This window comes from Aethalodelphis obliquidens, unplaced genomic scaffold (assembly GCF_003676395.1).
Source record: "Aethalodelphis obliquidens isolate GAN/ISIS:26980383/991018 unplaced genomic scaffold, ASM367639v1 scaffold11, whole genome shotgun sequence".
NCBI lineage: Eukaryota > Metazoa > Chordata > Mammalia > Artiodactyla > Delphinidae > Aethalodelphis > Aethalodelphis obliquidens.
Genome location: NW_020837955.1, coordinates 527,453 through 549,931, shown reverse-complemented (window position 1 = coordinate 549,931; position 22,479 = coordinate 527,453). Strand labels below are relative to the sequence as shown.

General features: G+C 45.9%; 1 protein-coding gene across 2 annotated transcripts in view; it reads left to right on the top strand.

The window, feature by feature from the left end:
- Positions 1-333: 333 nt before the first annotated feature.
- ALOX5 (arachidonate 5-lipoxygenase) overlaps positions 334-22,479 on the top strand; it is a 54,873-nt gene continuing 32,727 nt past the window's right edge. Inside the window, exons 1-3 of one of the 2 annotated variants that reach the window (XM_027111836.1) lie at positions 334-617; positions 7,928-8,126; positions 12,595-12,676. In XM_027111836.1, the coding sequence (XP_026967637.1) occupies positions 468-617; positions 7,928-8,126; positions 12,595-12,676 (431 nt within the window). In that variant the 5' untranslated portion in view covers positions 334-467. The remainder of the gene's footprint in view (positions 618-7,927; positions 8,127-12,594; positions 12,677-22,479) is intronic. The other variant, XM_027111837.1, reaches the window with a different exon arrangement.

Sequence of the window (22,479 nt, the reverse complement as noted above, 5' to 3'; positions counted from 1 at the left end):
TCTAACCCTGGGGACTTGGTGAGAGCAGGAACTGTGTCTGGTTTTCCAGGCATCCCTGGAGTCCAACCCTAATGCCTCACAAGGGCCTGGCAGTGAGGGAAGCCGAGGCAGGAGGGAAGGGTGAAGAGAAACTGAGTGAGAGAATGAATAGAGGGAGGGAGGAGGGGATAGCAGCTGAGGTGGCCCCAGTCCCCTGACTGCCAAAACAGAGGCCAAGTGGAGGAGGTGAGGTGCAGGAACGGGCGCGCTTACCGAGTCCGAGGCGGGTCCGGCGAGGTCAGAGCTCCGGGAGGGCGGGGCCGGGGGCAGGGCGGGCAGGAGGAGGAGGGGGGCGGCAGGGGCCCCGGACGCTCAGAGGCAGGAAGCTACCGCGCGGGGTGGGCGGGGCGCGGAGACCCGCGTACCGGCGCGCCAAGGCTCTCAGTGCTCGCTGCGCCCGCGCCGCGCGGTCCTCGCTGCGCGCCACCATGCCCTCCTACACCGTCACCGTGGCCACCGGCAGCCAGTGGTTCGCGGGCACCGACGACTACATCTACCTCAGCCTCGTGGGCTCCGCGGGCTGCAGCGAGAAGCACTTGCTGGACAAGCCCTTCTACAACGACTTTGAGCGCGGCGCGGTGAGGACGCCCGGCCCTGACGGGCTGGGGTGGCCGGGACAGGGTGCGGACGTCGGGGCGGCTGGGACCCAAGTTCGGGGGCGAGCGGCTCTGAGAGGCCACTTAACTGGGCAAGCGCTGTGACCACCATTACTTGTGCCCCACTTCCTAGGACTCCACAGGTGGCACCTCAGCTGTGGGGAGAACGCGCAGGGCTGGGGGTCCAGAGGCCTGAGTTCCATCCGGCCCTGACCACTAGCTCACTCTGCCCCCTCTCTGGGCCTCAGTTTCCCCAAATGTAAAGTACAAGGGTTGGCTTCAGGCTGGTCTAGGAGTTCGAGCCGGTGGCCCAGAGTGGCACTAGCTTATGTCTCCACACCTGGGCAGCTCACATTCTCAGGAGAGGTCCCCAGAGGAATGCAGAGGGAAAGAACGAGAGACCCAGGCCAGGAGAAGCCTTTTGCAAACCTGGAGGTCGTCGCTGGCTCCCAGCAGTGTGTACACCAGGGAGCACTCCCACCCTGAGTGTGAGGGCTCAGAAGAGCAAGAGGGAGGAGGGCTTCCCCTCTCCCCTCCTCACCAGAGACCCTGGAGCCTGAGAGTTCAGGGAGCAAAGGGAGCGTGTTGACTGCACGTCCAGTCTGTGATGCCAGGCGCTGTGTGAGGATTCATTCAGAAGTGGGCTCCCCATGCTGACCTGGCGTGAATTCCAGCCTGTAGCTTTCTCTGTGAGCAGCACGGCAGGTGGCGATCCTCGCCAAGTGTTTGGTGTGATGTGCCCAGTCCACTGGGCTTATTAAGTGCTCATTACTTAAGTGCTCATGAAGTGACTATTGTGACAGCTCCAACACACTACAGGTGCCCAGGAAATATCTGTTCCCTTCTGCCACCCCCAGCTTCTGAACTGGACCAAAAGGACTTAGATTTCACAAAGCTGTCTTTTTTATCTCTTCATTATTTGGTTGAACCATAAGGAATTGCTCATAGTTGACTATTTTTGACAAAACTGGCAATTTCATATGGTTCAACCAAATACTTCTTGGATAATATTCATGAAGCGTGTTTTAGGTCTGCAGAGCCTAAAGTAAGCAAATAATAGCCCACTCCTTTTCCAGATTCCAAACTCAAAGTGAGCTTGATTCCTACCCAGGAGCCTCAGAACCTCGCTATAAGCCCATCTGACACTTAGCCAAGTTCGTCATATTAATGTGGCTAGAGTACCCTTCTAGAAGAGTTAGGTGTTGAGTATAAGAACTACCTCCTATTGTTTGGTTTCCCCAACCAGGGAACTGGCCCAGAGGATGGTGGTGCAGGAGGGCTAATGAGTCATCCATTTGGGATAATGACACCCTCAGCCATTCTGAAGCACCGTCAGAAATAATTATTTCCATTATTTCATGGATTCCCCCAACACTTATGGGAGGAGAACAGGTTACAGACTTCGCTGCCTTTATAAGTGGTCCACAGTGGGTCCGTTCTCCTCCACATACGACACACATCAGTGTGCAGCATAAGCAGCCGGGTGTGGCTTCTCAGAGGGGAGGTACGGGGGTGTGACCATAAAAGGGTCGTTAGAAGAGGGGTGCAAGCATCCCTCTGTTCATTATTTCCCCACCCTGAGAATTCATTCAAATGACATTATGATTAAACACTTCAGTGAGAGTCCCAGCAGCAAATTTCAGGAGAGATTTGCATGTCACATTTCCATTGTGGTGAGAGGGGGCAGGTCAGGAGGGGCACTGCAGGGGAATCGCTGGCTCCAAAAGGCTCTTTGAAAAAAATCATCTTTTGAGAAAGCTTCTGCTTATGCAAAGTTACTCCACACTTGGTCTTGCACAGCCCAGATCTACTTCCTCAATCTCCAGCCAATGTCTCTTAAGGACAATCCGTCCCATTTGGGTAAAGGTGAAGGAGAAATCTTAGAGGAAATACTTGCAGAGACGATAAGGCTAACCCATTTTCCCCGAAAAGTGTTACAATCATTATAGATAATAACAGTTACAGTAACAACAATAAAGACTTTTTCTGGGCAACCAATTCAGTCATTTCCAGCTCATTGGCAGGTCAATACCGCATTCTCCCATGCAAAATTCAGTCCTATAATGGATGGGACTGATTTTTTTCTCAATAAATTGAGTCACAAATCCCTGGTTATTCTCATCAGAGTTCTGCCAAGTGATTCAGGACAGGATTGGGAATTGGGGTCCTTCGCAGGTGAGATTGTCCTGTCAAGCGTCACACCATCTGCTGGGAAAGCCCAGGCGGTGGACCCACATAGCCCAGAGACGTAGCCCAAATTTAGCAACTTGATTTGTTTCTTTGGCTCTGTCGATTTAAAGTAATTCAAGTCCCGATGGGATAACTTTCACAGATCCGAAGATTTCTGGGAAATCTTACCTGACCCTTTTTCATTCCCTGGCAGCACTTTTAGGAAAGCGAAAGGCAATAGGGTGATGCTTAGTATATCACCCTTGAATGTACTCAGTACGTGTGAACGAGTCTTACAACTATACTTCTTAAATATTTTCTGTGAATATTCTTACAATATATTCATGAAGAATGTATTCTAGAATACCGCCTTCTCAGAAATGATAATATAGTACTGAAGAGTAAATATTTCCTTCTGACACTCAATCTCACTATCCCCCACCTTCCCTCTCTGTCCCATCTCTTCCCTACATTCTGCCTCTTCTTCCTCCTTCTCTTCCTTCCTCTGCTCCCTATTCCCCAAAATTCCCCATGTCCCTCATTTCTCTCTTGCTTACTGCTCCAATTTCTCCCTTCTGCTGTCTCCTAGATTCCCCCAGCTCCCCCATTCTTTGCTCCCTCAGCCTCCCTAACCACTGCCCCTTTTCTCCCTCTCTCTGCCCCAGCCTCTCCCTTGTCCACCCCTTAATCATCTCCCTCTGTCTCTACTCCACAGCCCCCGCCACCACCCACCAGCCCCTCACTAGCCCCCTCCAGGACAGGCAGTCCAGGCTGGACCACATCATGACTCTTCTCTGTCCTTGCTCTAGCAGGGATCTGGGGCAGAAACAAATGAAACCTTTCTTTAAATGCTGATATAAAGATCAAGCAGGATTTCCCTGGTGGTGCAGTGGTTAAGAATCCACCTGCCAATGCAGGGGACACGGGTTCGAGCCCTGGTCCAGGAAGATCCCACATGCCACGGAGCAGCTAAGCCCGTGCGCTACAACTCCTGAGCCCACATGCCACAACTACTGTGCACCTAGAGCCCTTGCTCTGCAACAAGAGAAGCCACCACAATAAGAAGCCCGCACACCACAACGAAGAGTAGCCCCTGCTCGCCACAACTAGAGAAAGCCCGTGCGGAGCAATGAAGACCCAACTCAGCCAAAAATAAATTAATTAATTAATTAAAAAAAAAAGATCAAGCAAAAAACTGGCCAGCTAACAATTTGCTGAAATATTCAAAAGCCTTAAAGCTGTGTATCCAATAGAGGATTGAGAGCAACGGGTGAAATCAGCAAACTGGCCATTCTGAGAAAGGACTGGTGAATATCACGTTTCCCAGGCTCCATGTCTCTTTCCAGTGCCTGACCACTGCACCCACCACCTCTGCCCCGAGAATTCCATGCTCCAGCCTCCTCCTCTCACATGCGAATTCCCCACCTCCTTTCTCTACATTCAGAATGCCCTACCCATTCCCCTTCTTCTCCACTCAACTCACCTCTGAAATCTTACCAACTCCCAAGAGCTGCCTCAAATGCCACCTTGTAGGAAGCTTTTCCTTGTCCTCCACCCCACCCCACATTGCCCCTTCATACTCCATGGAGGGCTTGAACCAGGGCTCAAAGCCAGGTCACCTGGCTCCCAGGCCAAGGCTTTTCCCACAATGTGGCCATGGGAAACAGTGAGAGGAACCCAGGTTAGGCCATCACACAGGTGTGGGTTCTAATCGTGGGGCCACCAGTTACTCACTAGCATGGTAGCTGCCTGACCTCTCTGAGCCTCAGTTTCCAACTGTACAATGAGATAACCATCCACTCGGCCATGCACATGTCCTGTATTTTTTGAGGGCCTGTTATGCTCCGTGCCATCCATTGTTGATACTGTACACTGTTCAGAATGGACATGTGATATTAACGTGTCAAGGCAAATTAGTCAACAAACACAGTATCCACCGAGCATACTGGCCCAGGGAGAGGAGGAAGGAAGGTTGTCACACCCCGTAGCTCTTTGTATCTTCCAAAGGCCTGACTCTGCTGTTTGACACACAGGACCCTGAGATCTTCCTGGAGGCCCCTCTCTATCCCCTGTGACTCTCCAGCAGTGGCGCCCTTGGATGCCAGTGTCAGTGTCACCAGACTTTGTCCCTGAGACTGCCTGAGTTAGGTGGGACTGAACTTGGGCCCTGGTTCACCTCCTGTAGCACCGGGCCTGAAGCCACGGCCAGCCAGAGACAAGCCAGACTGGCAGTCCTCTCCCATTGCAAGACCCTGTCAGATGGCCTACTGAGTCCCTGTAGGTCTGTCCAGTGATTTCATCCGGGTGAAACTCCAGGGCCCTCTGCCAGGTGCCTGTGGGTCATTGGGAAAGGGTGACCTGGAGGGCCCATTCTCCTGTGACTGCACCATAGGTGTGCCCAGGGTGACCCTGCTCTCCCTTCTCTCAGAGAAGCTACTCCGTCTCTTCCTTATCAGTCCCCACCCTCAGTTGGACATCTGGCCCTCCCTCTGAGAATCGCCCTGGAGAGGCTCCCTGGGCCCCATCTCCCTTCCCTTTGTGATCCCGGGCTCCTCCCTGCCGTGAGAGTCGCCCACCTCAGATGCTTATGGCGCCTGTTACTTTAGATGGCCATCCTCTCCCGCTTCGCCTCAGCCTCCCAGACGCCTGCAGCCTCCTGTAGCCCCTCGGAGCCACAGGAAAGCCACTTCCCTTGGAGCAGCCAACCCGAGCCCAGGCCCAGGCCCCAACCCACGCTGACTTCCCGTTGCTCGGCCTGCCCTGCCAGCAACAAAAATGCCTCCGGTTCTCACTCGGCCTCAAGGCCCCTTCTCCATCCTCACGGGAATTCCCTTCAGGTTTTGAGCCAAGTTGTTTCTGCTCATGGGCTCAATGTCTTCCTCCCGTCTCTACTTCTGGCTGCTCAACGTGGCACATGTAGTCAAGCATGGACCTCAGCGCAGGGGCCCATGCTAGCTCAGAGCCGCTCGCAGGCAGTGTGGGACTTGCTGACGCCCCAGGAGTCAAGGAGGGAGGACCAGGTGGTTCTGATACACACAGCAGCTGGTGGCCTGTGCCTCTGGAGAAAGGAGCCCACTCAGGCATCATGTCGTTTGGATTTCTCAATGGTCCTGCAAGCTAAGCGTGATCTCCCCTTGACAGATGAAGAAACATAGCCTCAGAGAGTGAAACAGTTTGCCCTGGCCCATGGTCAGTTACTTTGGAGCTGGGATGTGAACTCAAGGCCCCTGAGGCTTTCTGAGCTGCCCTGACACTCAGGCTCACCTCGCCCTCTGCCCCTCACTGCCCTCTCTCCAGTCCTCGGTGGGAATCTCTGTCTTGACCCCGCAAGAGGGCCACGGTTCTCTGCAGATACTCGTGGCAGGTGGGACTTCGGATGGGGTGGGGCCTGCAAACGTCCAGTCTTAAGCCACCAGTCCCCACTCTGCTTCTCCAGGTGGACGCTGGGCCCCTTGCTCCATCAAAACCTTCCTGCCCTGGCCCACTGATGCCTCAGCTCAGGGGCCTCCCTTCTCTCCCCACCCCTGGGAAGCCACCCAACAAGAGCTGTGTCCTTCCTTTCCTCTCCCTCCTCCCAGCTCCTTAGGTCATCCAGCCCCTCACTGGGACTCCTCTCCCAACTCTATCCGGGGCCTACCGCCTTCTCCCCACGGATCGGCGCCCTGTGGTACAGACAGGCCCCTCTGCCTGAGGTCCCACAGGCCCTGGGGGGCAATGCTCTCTGTGACCTCACCTGTGGCCCCTGGTATCCCAGGGGCCATGCTGTGGGGCAGGAGGGTTCTTTGACCTGCAGGTTGGGCAGGACAGATGTGCTGGCACACCTGTTAGAGACCCAGCCCACAGGCTGGCTCCTCTGTCCCCAGAAAGTGTTTCTAACTGAGGACCCAGGCCCAGACCACCGGGCACTAGGAAGAGACTTCCCTTTCTGACCACAAGCATCTGGCATCTGAGGCAGCCAGGACATGCGAGCTGCTCACTGTGCTCAGAGCCAAGGGCTTTGCTGAAAATGTTCAACTTCCCACTCCCTTTAAGAAGTCCTCCCAGTGGCATTTGGAGGGAGAAGGATGGAAATGGGGATGCATGGGGTCATGTGCGAGATGAACACCCTTCCCCTCCACTTACTTCACCATCACACTGAGAACTCTAAGCCTGCCACCGAGGAAGAAGTTCAAAGATGGGTGAAATCTGGCTTAGAAAGTGCCTCAGAGGGCATTGAGTCTGGGGCTCTCCAAACATACTGGTCTTTGGAACGCCCGATGCGAAGATTGAGCCCCCATCCTTCCTCCCCATCTGCCATCCGCAGATCATGCAGCAGCCATGGAGCGGCTGCCCTGCACTGCCACTGTGCCAGCCCGTCTCCTGGGGTCAGGAGCCTGGCAGCAGCCTGGGGAGCAGTGCTGCACGTGGCCTGAGGTAGCAAGGCCAGCCTCAATCCACTACTGTGCCTTGGATATAGTGGAAACTGCTTATCTGATTCTCTTGGCATCACTGTGGCTCCGTGAACTGCAGAGGCCCCAGGACAGCTTGAACTGTGTGACTTCACTTTTATCTGAGCCTCCCCGTTTGCACTCAGTTATTTGCCCCACTGAGAATGAGAGAGAGGTGGAAAGACCTGGATTGGAATTCCAGCTCTGCCAATTAGTAGTAGAAGTGGGGCTTACTGAACCTCACTGTCTTCATCTGAGACACAGGTCATAACTCCCCACCCCTCCCAAAGTTGTTGTGGGATCTATAGCAACGTCAGCAAGCCCTTTGCAAGCTGTAAAGGGCTGCCCTTGTGTGCGAGGGCCAGTTTGTCCATCTAGCCCTGTAAGGTAGCAGGGCCAGCAGCCTTGCTGCCCTTGTTGTGAGTGGGGGCAGCTGCAGAGGCCCTCACCGAGCCTGGCCTGGCACTGGGCTGTGCGCAGACAGCAGAATGGCTCTCTCTAGCAGCGCCATCCCTTGCTCGCTAGACTTCCATCTCCTAAGGGTAGAGCTGGGGAATTGGGCACCTCTGTCACCCAGGGTGCAGCAGAGCCGTGCCAAGGACAGGCATTTGGCAGACATCTGAGCTACATGGATTGAGGGTGATTCAAAGGCTCAGGAGCTCCCAGATGGTCTGACTTGGCTTTTCTCCTTCTCAGGTTGATTCTTACAATGTTGTAGTTGATGATGAACTGGGCGACATCCAGCTGATCAGAATCGAGAAGCGCAAGTACTGGCTCCATGACGACTGGTACCTGAAGTACGTCACGCTGAAGACGCCCTGCGGGGATTACATTGAGTTCCCCTGCTACCGCTGGATCTCAGGCGAGAGCGAAATTGTCCTGAGAGATGGACGAGGTGAGCGGCTCAGTCCCCTTCCACTCCCTGGGCTTCCGGAGAATGAGAGAGTTTGCAGGCACTCCTTCCTCGAAGAACTGTATCCATGGGAATAATAACCATGCTCTCCGTGGTTGAGCACCTGCTTCGTGCCTCGATGCACCTGTAGGAGGTGTGACCTTCCTCCAGGTACTAACAAGCCCCAGGTTCAGAGGGGGAAGTGACAGGCCCCAGGCTCCATCCAGCCATGTCCCCTCTCTGCTATAAAATCCTCCAGGAGAAGATTATGACCCCCTTTTTGCCAGAGGGTAACTGGGGTCCCTAGTAACACATACCCCTGGGACGTGCCCCTGGATGGGCAGTTCTTCAGCTGAGTTCTCATCTCTCCTCTCTGTGAGGTCACAGTAGGGCTTGGGCTCCAGGGACCCCATGCAGGCCAGGACAAGGAAGGGGTTGACCAGGAGTGCCTGAGTGCCAGCTCAGAGGAACTGTGGGCAGGCCTGGTGTTCGACGGTCACCAGTCATTAAACATGAAGTCCCACTTTTTGCTGAAAGAGAAAAGAACCTAAAATATACCCTCTTAAGCAAGACCCTCAAATGTGCAAACCCCAATCTGGTACTTCCTCGGGAGGCCATTCTTGGTAAGAGACACGCAGCTGGCCTGGCTGGAGGAGGAGGAGAGAGGAGCAGATGGCGGGGGTCAGCTAAGGCCTCTTTCCCTCTGAATGACGCCCCCCTTGCTCACCAGCCTCTTAGCGTGTGTGAGTCAAATCCATGCCTTGGCAAAATCCTGCCTTACCTTAGTCATGACCCTTCAGCGTGCTCACTCTCGAAACCTGAAATGATCTAGTGCATCCACTAGAATAATGAGGAGGGGGACAGCTGCTGCTTCCAGTGCCACAGATTAACACCTCCTAGCTGACAACACATTTCCTATCACTAGTTCATTTGCTCTTCACAGAACTTTGGCAGCATAGGTAAGATGAGAATGATTAGTACCCTCTCTATTTTAGCTAAGAAAACCAAGACACAGGAGGAAAAGGTCTTCTCTACCTGGTGTTCTTAAAACTACCAGGCCACATCCCGTTGCTTCTGACATGGAATTTAACTTAAGAAACAAAATTCAAAAAAAAAAAAAGAAACAAAATTCCAAGATTATTTCTGAACTAAATGATTGGGGCAGGAAGGATTTTTATCCCCTGTCTTCATGGCAGGGAAGATCACAAAAGTCACTGTGTCTTACGGTGGCCAGCATGGGAAAGGCTGCAGACAGGGCACTTCTCATTGACCAGGACTGTAGAAACACGAGCTCCACATCTCCCTCCTGCCCCCCTCATACCCACGGTCTCGGATGTGTAGTCCTTCTTCCCACGGACCCCGAATCTCTTTCCAACAAAAAAGCATACGGCACTGTCCAGTTGGGATATTTAGAAGGTGTAGGCCAGCGTGCAGGGCCATTAGAAATCCTAGTCCTGGTGGGGTCGGAGAAGGGAAAGAATGTGAGAATAACCCAAAAGGGAAGTGTCCTGGAGCCAGAGCTGCCTTGGGAGGAGCTCTGGTCCTCAGCAGAGATGTAGACAGCCTGGGGAGACCCTACAGAGAGAGGCTGGGGAAGAAGTGTCCTCTCCTCATTGTCCCGTACCCTCCAGTCTCTGGTCAGGGTTTCCAGTGGCTGAACCAAATGTGAAGCCCATTGATGCATTGATCAGGGACCTTCAGGGACAGGACAGGTGAAGGGTGGATCTGGAGGGGCACATGGGAGCCACCCAGTATGTTCCACTTATCAGTTGCTGGGTAGCACTCTTAGTGGCTTGAAACAGCCATTTCATTTTGCTCATGATCTTAGGGGTCAGGAATTTGGGAAAGGCTCAGCTGGGTGGTCCCTCTGTGAGCCATGGGGCATCCGCTGAGAGGGGAAGGGCTAGAGGATTCGCTTCTAAGATGGTTCTCCTCTCGTGTGCTTCAGGGCTCCGTGGTCTCTCCCTCTCCACGTGGCATCTCATTTTTAAGGCTTCCCCTTAGAGCCTGGGCTTCTCACAGCTTTGTGGTCTCAGGGTAGTTGCACTTCTTTTTGTGGTGGCTGGCTTCCAAAAGCAAGAGACAGAAAGTGGAAGCTGTCAATTTCTTCAAGCCTGGCCCTGGAAACTGGCCCAGTGTAACTTCTACCACGTTCTATTGGTCCAAGCAGTCACAGAGCCCACCCAGACTCAAGGGGAACATAGACCTCCTCTCAATGAAAGGAATGTCAAAGAATTTGTGGCCATCTTTGGTCCACCACATGGCACGACAACCAACCCTTTGGCCAACCTGGAAATGAGGGGGCCCAGCCCACAAGCGATTCAATCACTCACCACATAGAAACCTCTGGAATCTAATATTTCACCACTGCACTTGGGGTGACCATAGAAGTCAGAGGGCTCTCTCTGTGGTGATTGACATTTTTGTAAAATACAATAAAAACTAACTACTAGAAAAAGGAAATAAAAAACAAACCAAAGCCATTCAAAATACAAGCCCTGTTTTTATTATCAGATGCAACAGTCAGAAGTATTTTAGCAAGTTACTCTAAGTTTGTAAACCTGTACACTCAACCTCTGTTCTCACCTCATTGCAGACCAGCACCCAACAGTTCTGAGCCTCACAGAGCTCTCTGGCCCATTGCACCTCTGCCTGAGGCAGCTCCAGTCCCAGGCTTGGCACTGGGGCCCAAAGAGGAAGATCAGTGGGTCACTGTGTTCCCAGGGATTCCAAGCATCTATGTGAAAGACTCATATCAGTCTTTTGGAATCTGTCCCCCTGAACTCTGCTGTAGTCAGTTCAGGCTTTGTCACCTGCCTTGTTCCCAGAAGTTCTGTTAGTCAGTGGGGCCAGGAAGAAGGATGCTATATGCCATTTGAAACTTGGTAGGTTGCAATTTTACACGTTCTCTGACTTATTCATACAGTAAAGCTAAAGAGATACAGCTCCTCAGAACAAGGTGCCTGAGAAATAGGCAGGTTCTTTAAGGGTGGATAAGAGATGATGAATGTGCCAGTGACAGCTGTTGTTACATTTAATACTCACCTTGCCTTCAATGGCCTAGAGCCTCCCCACTTATTTACAAAAATGTCAGTCTGTGATGGAATGGAAGTTTTAAAAAGCCGGCTCTTCACCACAGAGAGCTGGAGAAGCTCTTCACTGCAGAGGCCTCCTTTCCAGGAGATGCTCTGGAATCCTGCCAGTCGGGGTTCCGTTGACTGTGTTCACTGATTTTACCCTAAATAATAGTATAAAGGGTAATCTCGATCTGACCTCTCCTGCTCTAAAGGCCCTGAGAAGTGTGACCAACCGTGCCCTTAGCCACCTGCCCACTGCTGAAATGAAAGATGAGACACCTTTGAAGTCTGGCTTAGAGGGAGGAAGAGGACGCTCAGGTCCATGATAATTATAAGGACAACAGTGATAACCATGGTTCCCATTTACTAGGCACTTACTGGTCCTAAGCACTGTATGGAGTGATTTGCTGCAGTCTCTCACTAAATCCTCACCATGGCCCTAGAAATAGGCATTATTATCTCCATTTTACATGGGAAGAAGCTAAGGCAGCTTGCTCAAGGTCACACAGCTGTAAGTGACACAGCCCTAGTCCAAACCCAAACCCAAGAACATCTCTTCTAAAGCCCACACTCTAGGACATGACAGGCTGTTTTAGAATAAGCTCCATTCTCATTCCTCTGTGTAGCCACCACAGGAAACTGGACAGTGTCAGCATCTGTGTATTGAATCTTAAGTCACACATTTCTCCAGGAAGCAACCAACTGGACTTAGAAACACAAGAGCCATGAGTCCCTGCTATTCTCTCAGGCAACATGGAAACCCGCAGTGGCCATTTCTGCTCTGCGTGAGAAATGCAGGAATGAACTGCCCTGAAGTGGTTTGAAGAGATCCACCAAAGATCACGGAATGCCTTTCCTCTGAAGTGGAAGAGCAGCTCTGCACCAGGGGCCCCACGATTCTTGGCAAAGGCAGTGTCCTGGGAGCCCCCAGGTGGAAATCCACAGGCAGGCCAGAGATGGGCACACTGCCTGCCAGAGAATCATTGGTCTGCCTTCCTGTAATTCACGATGAGAACCAAGCCTGGCTTATGTATCTGGATGTGATTCTCAGAACCCCGAGGTTCAGAGCCCCCAGGCTTGCTGAGTGAGCAGACAGGAGGAGGAGGAACTGGATTTGTCTTTTATAAAGAGAGTTAGCTAACAGCATGGGATTTGAGTCTTGTGTTGAAAATCCACTAATTAGGTTGTGACCTTGGGTAAAGTTCAAGGGCAAATCTATTCAACCTCCCCACGCCCCCATTTCTTTGCTATAAAATGAGGGAGTGTTCCGAGGCTTAAATGAGACGATACACATAAAGCACTTGGCTCAGGAAGGGTGTCTGAGGGAAACCTGAAAACTGGATGTTATTAATGTGCTTCCCTAGGCTCTTCTCACCCATGTCCTTTTCTCACAGCAAAGTTGGCCTGTGATGACCAAATTCACATTCTCAAGCAGCACAGATGTAAAGAACTGGAAACACGGCAAAAAGAGTATCGGTGAGTTCTGACATCAGACCAAATGGCTTGGGGCCATGGTGTCTTCTATCTCGGGGGCATAACCCTGCCCACAGTTTATGGCCCATCATTGCTGGTACATGATGACCAAGGGACCAGATCCCTTCAGTGCTCCTCAATACCCAAGTTCCACCTTACCACCACTCCAGGCAGAGATGGTGAAAGAGTTATGAAAAACTTGGGATCAACCGTATTGGCATTTAGGAGGAATGGGACAGTAAAGGCTTCAATTCACCTTGATGTTCTCCCACTCCCATTGTAGGAATTACCCTTCACTTTTTATGTCTTCTTATAATAATTCAGTTATAAATGTGATACATAATCTATAAGAAAATTGACAAATCTTTAGCTAACAGACTAAGAAAAAAGAGAAGACTCAATTTATTAAAATTAGAAATAAGAGAGGGAACATCAATACCAACCTCACAGAAATTAAAACGAATGAAAGGGAATAGCATGAACAATTGTATACCAACCAATTAAATAACTTAGATGAAAAGGACAAATGCCTTAGACAGAAACTGCCAAAGCTGACTCAAGAACAAATCAAATGAATAGACTGATCACAAGAAAAGAGAGTGAATACTAACTTTAAATTAATTTTAAAACTTCCTACTAAGTAATTTTAAAACTTCCTACAAAGGAAAGCCCAGGCCCATATGGCTTCACTGGTGACTTATAGCAAACATTTAAAAAATTAATACCAACCCTGCATAAACTCTTCCAAAAAATAGAAAAGGAGAGAACTTGTCTCAACTCATTGTATGAGGCCAGTATTATACCCAAACCAGATGTCATAAGAAAACTACACATCAATATCTTTTATGAATATAGATACAAATATTTTCAACAAAATATCAGCAAACAAAATCCAGCAGCACATAAAAGACATTATACAATATGAAGAGGTGGAATTGATTCCAAGTATGCAAGGTTGGTTTAACATCCAAAAATCAATTAATGTAATATACCATATGAAGAAAGAACAAAAAATACATGGTCAAAAACAATACATGATCATCTTAATAGACACACAAGAAAGCATTTGACAAAAATTTTAAAAAACACTCAAAAAATAGGAACTGAAGGGAACTTCCTCAACCTGATAAAGTGCATCTACAAAAAGTTCACAGTTAACATCATACTTAATGGGAAAAGACTGCATGCCTTCCTCCTAAGATCCAGGAACAAGATAAGTGTATCAGCTTTTGCCACTTCTACTCAACATTGTACTGGAGGTTCTAGCCAGGGCAATTAGACAAGAAGGAAGAAAAAACATCCGTAATGGAGAACAATAAGTAAAACCATTGCTATTCACAGAGGACATGGCCTTGTGTGTAGAAAATCCTAAGGAATTCACCAAAAAAATCACTGGAACTGAAAACAAGCAATATTGCAGCATATAAGACCAATATGCAAAATTCAGTTGTTTTCTATTTGTGAGCAATCAATAATTTAAAATGAAAATAAGAAAACAGTTCCATTTACAATAGCATCAAAAGGAATAAAATATTTATGAATAAATTTAACAAAAGAATTTTAAGACTTACACAATGAAAACTACAAAATACTGTTGAAATTAATTAAAGAAGAGCTAAATAAGATGAAAGACATCTCATGTTCATGGACCAAAGGACTTACATTGTTTAAATGGCAATACTCCCCAAAGCAATGTACAAATTCAACACAATCGCTATCAAAATCCCTGCTGACTTTTTTGCAGAAATTGACAAGCTGATTCTAAAATTCATTTGGAAATGCAAGGAACCCAGAGTAGTCAAAACAATCTTGAAAAAAAAGTAAACAAAGTTGGATGATTCACACTTCTCAATATCCCAAGTACTACACCACTGCAATAGTCAAGACAATGTAGTATTCACATAAGGATAGACGTATAGATCAATGAAATAGAATTGAGAGCCCAGAACTAAGCCCTTACACTTACGGTCAATTAGTTTTCAACAGAGGCAACACGACCATTCAATGGGGAAAGAAGTCTTTTCCACAAATGGTGTTGGGACAACTGAATAGCCACGTGCAAAAGAATGAAGTTGAACCCTTACCTCACACCACATAAGTAAATTAAGTTAAAATAGATCAAACACCTAAATGTAAGAGCTAAAACTATAAAACTTTGAAGAAAACATGGATAAATCTTCATGACTCTGAATTTGGCAAAGGATTTTTATATATGACCATGAAAGCATAAGCAACAAAAGAAATACAGATAAGTCGATGTCATCAAATTTTAAAACTTCTATGCTTCAAGGACACCCCAAGAAAGTGAAAGAACAACGCACAGAATGGGAAAAAATATTTGCAAATCATGTATCTGTTACGGGACTTGGATCCAGTACATAAAGAACTCTTACAACTTAATGATAAAAGATAAATAATCCAATTTAAAAATCGGCAAGGACCTGAATTGATATTTTTACAAGGAAGATATACAAATGACCAATAAGTACATGAAAAGATGCTTGACATCATTATTCATCATGGAAATGCAGATCAGCACCACAGTGAGATACCACTTCACACTCCCGAGGATGGCTAGAATCAAAAAGTCAAATAATAACAACGTGAGGATGTGGAGAAGTCCGAACCCTCATACACTGCTGGTGGAAATGTAAAATGTAACAGCTGCTTTGGAAAACAGTCTGATAGTTCCTCAATCTATTAAACACAGAGCAACCATATGATCCAGCAATTCCATACCTAAGCATATACCCAGGAGAAATGAAAACTTATGTTCACACAAATATACCTGTGCATGAATATTTATAGCATTATCCATAATAGCCAAAAGGTGAATACAACCCAAATGTTCATGAACTGATGAATGTCAGTGGTATATCTATATAATGTAATATATTTTGGCCATAAAGAGGAATGAATAAACACTTCTCCAGAGCAAATATATAAATGGCCAATAAGCACATGCAAAGATGCTCAAAACTATTAGTCATCAAGAAAATGCAAATTGAAAGCACAATGAGATACCACTTCACACACACTAGGATGGTTGGAATTAAAAAGACAGATAATAAGAAGTGCTATGAAGCATGTGGAAAAACTCGAGCCTGCATATATTGCTGGTGCAATGTAAAATGAAGCAGCCACTTTGGAAAACAGTTTAGCACTTCTACCTCTAGGTACTTACACAAAACTAATGAAATCATATTTCTACACACACAAAAAAACTTATACACAAATATTTATAATAACACTATCCATAATACACCCAAAGTAGAAACAACCTAAATTCTGTTAATTGATGAATGGATAAATAAACTGCTGTATATCCATGCAATGGAATATTATTTGGCATTGAACTATGGATACATGCTGAACTATAGATGAACCTCAAAAACATTATAATAAATGAAAAGGTCATATACAAAAGGCCACATGGTGTATGATTCTATTTATGTGAAATGTCCAGAAGAGGCAAGTCTATGGACACACATTAGTAGATTAGTAGTTGCCTAGAGCTGAAAGTTGGGGGTGGGACATGGGGAATGACCATTAATGGGTACAAAGTTTCTTTTGGGGTGAACATATTCCAAAATTAGATTATGGTGATGGTTGCTCAACTCTGTAAATATGCTACAAACCTCATAATTGGATACTTTTAAGGGATGAATTTTATTGTATGTAAATTATATCTCAATATAACTGTTTTTAAAAATAATACATGAGCAAGAGTGCACATCTGGAAAGTGGTGGTCAGTGGACTGTATCCAGCCTATAAATGTGTTTAATGGGTCATTGTGGAATTCTGAGTAAACAGGGCTCATTCTCTAGGTTTCCCCAGTCCAACACCAGTCTATCATCTATATCAAGGCTTCTTTCATTTCCTACTTTGGCCCCTGGAGACATTTGAGTTTGAGACTCCTTCCAAGGGAAGGAACAGTCAGCATGGTTAACTGGGCAGGGACGGGGGTTGGGGGGTGCTTTTGGAGAGTGATGACTGTTACACTTGTCACATATTCCTCTATAGTTCAAATTCTTACAAGGAATATGTAATATGTCAGGTTTTGTTTTTTTTTTCAATCCAGTAAAGCAAGAGAAGGGGAATAATGTAGAAGCAGAATAATGTAGAAGCAGGAAAAATACCTGTAATCCATCCATTTCACTTTTATTTCTTTGGGATTATATTGTATACATGAGTTGACAGCCTCCTTTTTTTCCCTTGGAAGTATAGCAAAATCATTTCCCCATATTTAAAAAATCTCATCACAAACATGATTCTAGTTTTTATATAATATTTCATTGTATGGATGCACGATACTTTACTTAAACACCAACCTGACTGGACATTTAGGAGGTTTTTAATTTTTTATTCTTATAAACAATGTGAAAATCTTTCCTTTTTTTGTGTATTATTAAGTATTTCCTCAGGATAGATACCCAGAAATGAAATTACTAAGTCAAATAGTAGAAGTTATTAGTATATATAGACAAATTTCTCTTCAAAAATCTGTAACCATTTTTCATGATCAGTGTGTAGATACCTATTTCACTAATCCTTGCTGTAGCTGGGTGGTATCTTCTATTTTTTTAACTTTTCTAATTTGTAAAGACATCTCTTTTCTCTTAGCCCCTTATTCTTTCCCCCTTTCATGGACCCACTGCTGTCCAGTGGTTGAGAAATCCCCACTGAGGCCACTGATTGCCTCAGTCTCAAAATTATCTTTAGCTCTATCCCCCCTTCCTTCAAAAACTTACATTTCCATGAAACAGAATGGAAAATGAGAAACAGGGCCATACACACATGGATACTTAATATATTACAGAGGCTCTGACCATGAGTAGTGTGGGACTATTGGGAACCCATACAGAACAGAGAGAGAAAAGTGGAGGAAGAGAAAGAGGAGAAGAAATTGGACTCTACATCATATCATTCAGAAAACTCATTGTTGGGTTGAATAGACTTAAATGTTAAAGGCAAAACTATAAAACTTTTAAACTATAGAAGATTCTTCTTCATGACCTCAAAGAAAAAAGATTTTTCAAACAAGACTCAAAATGTACTAACCATAGAGGAAAAGAATAAACTCACCTATCTCAAAGTGAGGAACTTCAGTTCACTACAAGACACCACAAAAAGAGTGAGGAGAAAGTTCACAGAGTGATGGACAAGAATTATTATTTATCATGTACCAAGAACCCCTACAAATCTGCAAGAAGAGCATTGTCAATTCAGTAGAAAAATGGACACTTCAGTCACTGCACAAAGTATAAGCAGCAAGTTTACGAAAAGGTGCTCAACCTCATTTGTTATCAGAGGAATCAAAAGTAAGATCACAATGAGCTACTGCTACTACTGCTGCACACACACACACACACACACACACACACACGGGCAAAACTGAAACAACTTGACAATACCCAAGTGTTAAAGAAGGTATGAAGGGATGGGAAGACTCATACACTGCTGACAGGGATATAAATTGAAACAACCTCTGTAGAACACAGTTTTGCAATATTTGGTGAAACTGAAGCTACATTATAATCTTTGACTCAGAAATTCTACTCCTGGATCTAAATCCAGGTGTGCAGGTGCACCTGGATACATGTACACAGATGGTCACAACAGTATTATTTATGAGAGCCAAAAAAATGGAAGCCACCCAATGTCCATCAGAAGTAGAACAAATAAATAAATTGTGATAACTCTACGCTGCAACGAAGAGCAGTGAACTGTTGGTACCCACAGCAACATGAACAAACCTCACTAACACAGTGCTAAAGAATAGAAACCAGACACATGTCTGGCCAGTCCATGAGGTTTGAAATTATATTGCTTAGGCAAAGTTGTATAGTAGTGGAACAATAAACAATAGCCGGAACCGATTATCGCAAAATCAAGGTGATCGGGGAGGTTGAGTGGGCAGTGGGTGTGGAGGCTACTAGCAATGTTCTGATTCTCGATCTGGATGTTGCTTATACAGATGTCTTGTGCATTTTTATGCATATGTGAGTGTGTGAGTGCATATATACACATACATACATATATTTATATATTCTTTTCCAAAATAAAATTTTTTAATGAAATTTTTATGATTTTTAGTACCAGGTTTGGAAGAATAATCTGCTAATGCAGTGCATAATGTTAAGGGTCTATGAATTTGCAATTTGTTGTAGAATATTTGTGAGTAAGCCTCTCAGCTCAGGCACCATATGATGTGTTTTGAGACTTTTGTAGTTGGTGCAGTGCACAAGGCATTGTCCAAGACCTATGCACCGCCCATTCCCATCCTAAAGGGCTGGTGTTCATATGCCCCTTCCACAGCTTCCCTCCCCACTTCAACCACCCAGGGAAAGCCCCTACAGTGAGCACTCCACGTGCTTCTGGCCTTGTGGAAGGAGGGAGTCCTAGACTGTGGTGAGTTAAACAGCTTCCAGAGAATCAGGCTAGTTTGTGTCCTGTTAAGAGAGTGGACAGCAAATCTTATCAGTTCCACACTAATTCAGTTAATGACTGATAAATCAGTCTTACAGGCATTTTGTCTTAACCCAGTATTTTCCAAAGTGTGCACTGGAGCAACTGGTCCCAAAACTTTCTCCCCAGAAGAGGGTCCCATGGTAAAAAAAAGTTTGGGAAACTGTTTATCACATCCCCCTTTTAGAGGTTCACAATGCACATAAGCATTGAGGATTCTGAGAAGTTCTGGGGTAAGGACCCTGGTTAATTTTTTTTTTTTTTTTTGCGGCACACAGGCCTCTCACTGTTGTGGCCTCTCCCATTGCGGAGCACAGGCTCCGGATGCGCAGGCTCAGCGGCCATGGCTCACGGGCCTAGCCTCTCCGCGGCATGTGGGATCTTCCCGGACCGGGGCACAAACCCGTGTCCCCTACATCGGCAGGCGGACTCTCAACCACTGCACCATGAGGGAAGCCCTCTTTTTTTTTTAAAACCCAGTGTGTCCCAAGAGAATTTGACATACGACTTTTAACATCGTGCAGAACGATTGCTCCATGCAGCACCCTTTGAGAAACACCCCTTCCCCAGGGAGAGGTGGATTCAGTGGTGTGTTGGTTTTACAGAGACGGGGCTCTGGCAGGGTCTAGGGAATGGGGCAGAAGGTTTTCTGGTGAGATAGTCTGCCCCTTTCTTAGATCTAATCATCGTTTCTTCCTCCTTCTACTCATCTGTCCTTTTCAGACCTCCTCCTCTGCTTCCGTTCAGGAAACACTGAATTTTGCACCGTCTGCATATTCTTATAGTTCCTCTTTCATATGAACTCACAGGCTTCCAGATTAGAGTTTGGAAGTAACAACTAAGAATAATCTCCAGTATGTCAAAAGCTGGCAAGTCCAGCTGGCTCTCGTCACTCAATCAGCCGGGCAGGGACATGGAGAATCCCACACAGGTCATAACCCAGCATCCATGTTCTCTCACTATGACTGCATATACCTGTGTGGTACACACACACACACATACACACACAGACACACACACACACACACGCAGCAGAATGTGTTTTCATCTAATCTACATCATTTAACCCAATCATTCTGTGACTTGCTTTTTTTCCAGTGGTCATTCTGTTTTAAAGAGTAGCCAGTTGACACAGATAGGTGTCATCCATTCATTTTAGCTTCTGTGTAGTGCACCACCATGTAAGTAAACCACTGTGTTCACCCACTTCCCTGCTGGTGGACGTGTGGGTGGTCTTTAATTTCTGGCTGTTGCAAGCCACACCACAATAAGCTTCCACATATGTCTTGTCTCTTGGTGCTCTCCTGAATGAGTTTTTCTGGGGAACATCCCTAGGAGTAGACACCAAAGTTTGCAGACCACGTGTTAAGTTTTCTATATATTGCCGACTGTTTTCCAAAGGGATTCTACCAATTTTCACCCTAAGAGCTGTTCCTGAGTTGCTGTTTCCCTACATCACTGACCCACTTTGCACTTTGAGACATTTGCATCCTTCTCAATCTAATGTGTGTGCAATAGTATCTCATTGTTTCCCTTGTCCTTAAACTGCCACATATTTCTTGCTTTATGTGAAGGTACCATAACTTCTTCAACCATTCTCCTATTGATGGACATTCAGCTTGTTTTCCATTTGTATATTGATTTGGTTTCAGTGCCTGATGAACATAGATGCAAAAATCCTCAACAAAATACTAGAAAACAGAATCCAACAGCACATGAAAAGGATCACACACCAAGATCAGGAGGGGTTTATCTCAGGAATGCAAGGATTCTTCAATATACGCAAATCAATCAATGTGATACACCATATTAACAAATTGAAGGAGAAAAACCATATGATCATCTCAATAGATGCAGAGAAAGCTTTCAACAAAATTCAACACCCATTTATGATAAAAACACTCCAGAAAGTAGACACAGAGGGAACTTACTTCAACGTAATAAAGGCCATATATGACAAACCCACAGCCAACATCATTCTCAATGGTGAAAAACTGAAACCATTTCCACTAAGATCAGGTACAAGACGAGGTTGCCCACTCTCACCACTGTTATTCAACAGAGTTTTGGAAGTTTTAGCCACAGCAATCAGAGAAGAAAAAGAAATAAAAGGAATCCAAATAAGAAAAGAAGAAGTAAAACTGTCACTGTTTGCAGATGACATGATACTATACATAGAGGATCCTAAAGATGCTACCAGAAAACCACTGGAGCTAATCAATGAATCTGGTAAAGTAGCAGGATACAAAATTAATGCACTGAAATCTCTTGCAGTCCTATACGCTAATGATGAAAAATCTGAAAGAGAAATTAAGGAAACACTCCCATTTACCATTGCAAAAAAAAGAATAAAATACCTAGGAATAAACCTACCTAGGGAGACAAAAGACCTGTATGCAGAAAACTATAAGATACTGATGAAAGAAATTAAAGATGATACAAACAAATGGAGAGATATACCATGTTCTTGGATTGGAAGAATCAACATTGTGAAAATGCCTATACTACCCAAAGCAATCTACAGAGTCAGTGCAATCACATCAAACTACCAAAGGCATTTTTCACAGAACTAGAACAAAAAATTTCACAATGTGTATGGAAACACAAAAGACACTGAATAGCTAAAGCAATCTTGAGAAAGAAAAATGGAGCTGGAGGAATCAGGCTCCCTGACTTTAGACTATATTACAAGCTACAATAATCAAGACAGTATGGTGCTGGCACAAAAACAGAAATATAGATCAATGGAACAGGATAGAAAGCCCAGAGTTAAACCCACACATATGGTCACCTTATCTTTGATAAGGAGACAAGAATATACAATTCTTCAATTGTATACAATACAATTCAGCCTCTTCAATAAGTGGTGCTGGGAAAACTGGGCAGCTACATGTAAAAGAATGAAATTAGAACACTCCCTAACACTATACACAAAAATAAACTCAAAATGGATTAAAGACCTAAACGTAAGGCCAGAAACTATAAAACTCTTAGAGGAAAGCATAGGCAGGACACTCTATGACATAAATCACAGCAAGATCCTTTTTGGCCCACCTCCCAGAGAAATGGAAATAAAAACAAAAACAAATGGGACCTATGAAACTTAAAAGCATTTGCACAGCAAGGGAAACCATAAACAAGACGAAAAGACAACCCTCAGAATGGGAGAAAATATTTGCCAATGAAGCAACTGACAAAGGATTAATCTTCAAAATATACAAGCATCTCATGCAGCTCAATATCAGAAAAACAAACAACCCAATCCAAAAATGGGAAGAAGACCTAAATAGACATTTCTCCAAAGAAGATATACAGATTGCCAACAAACACATGAAAG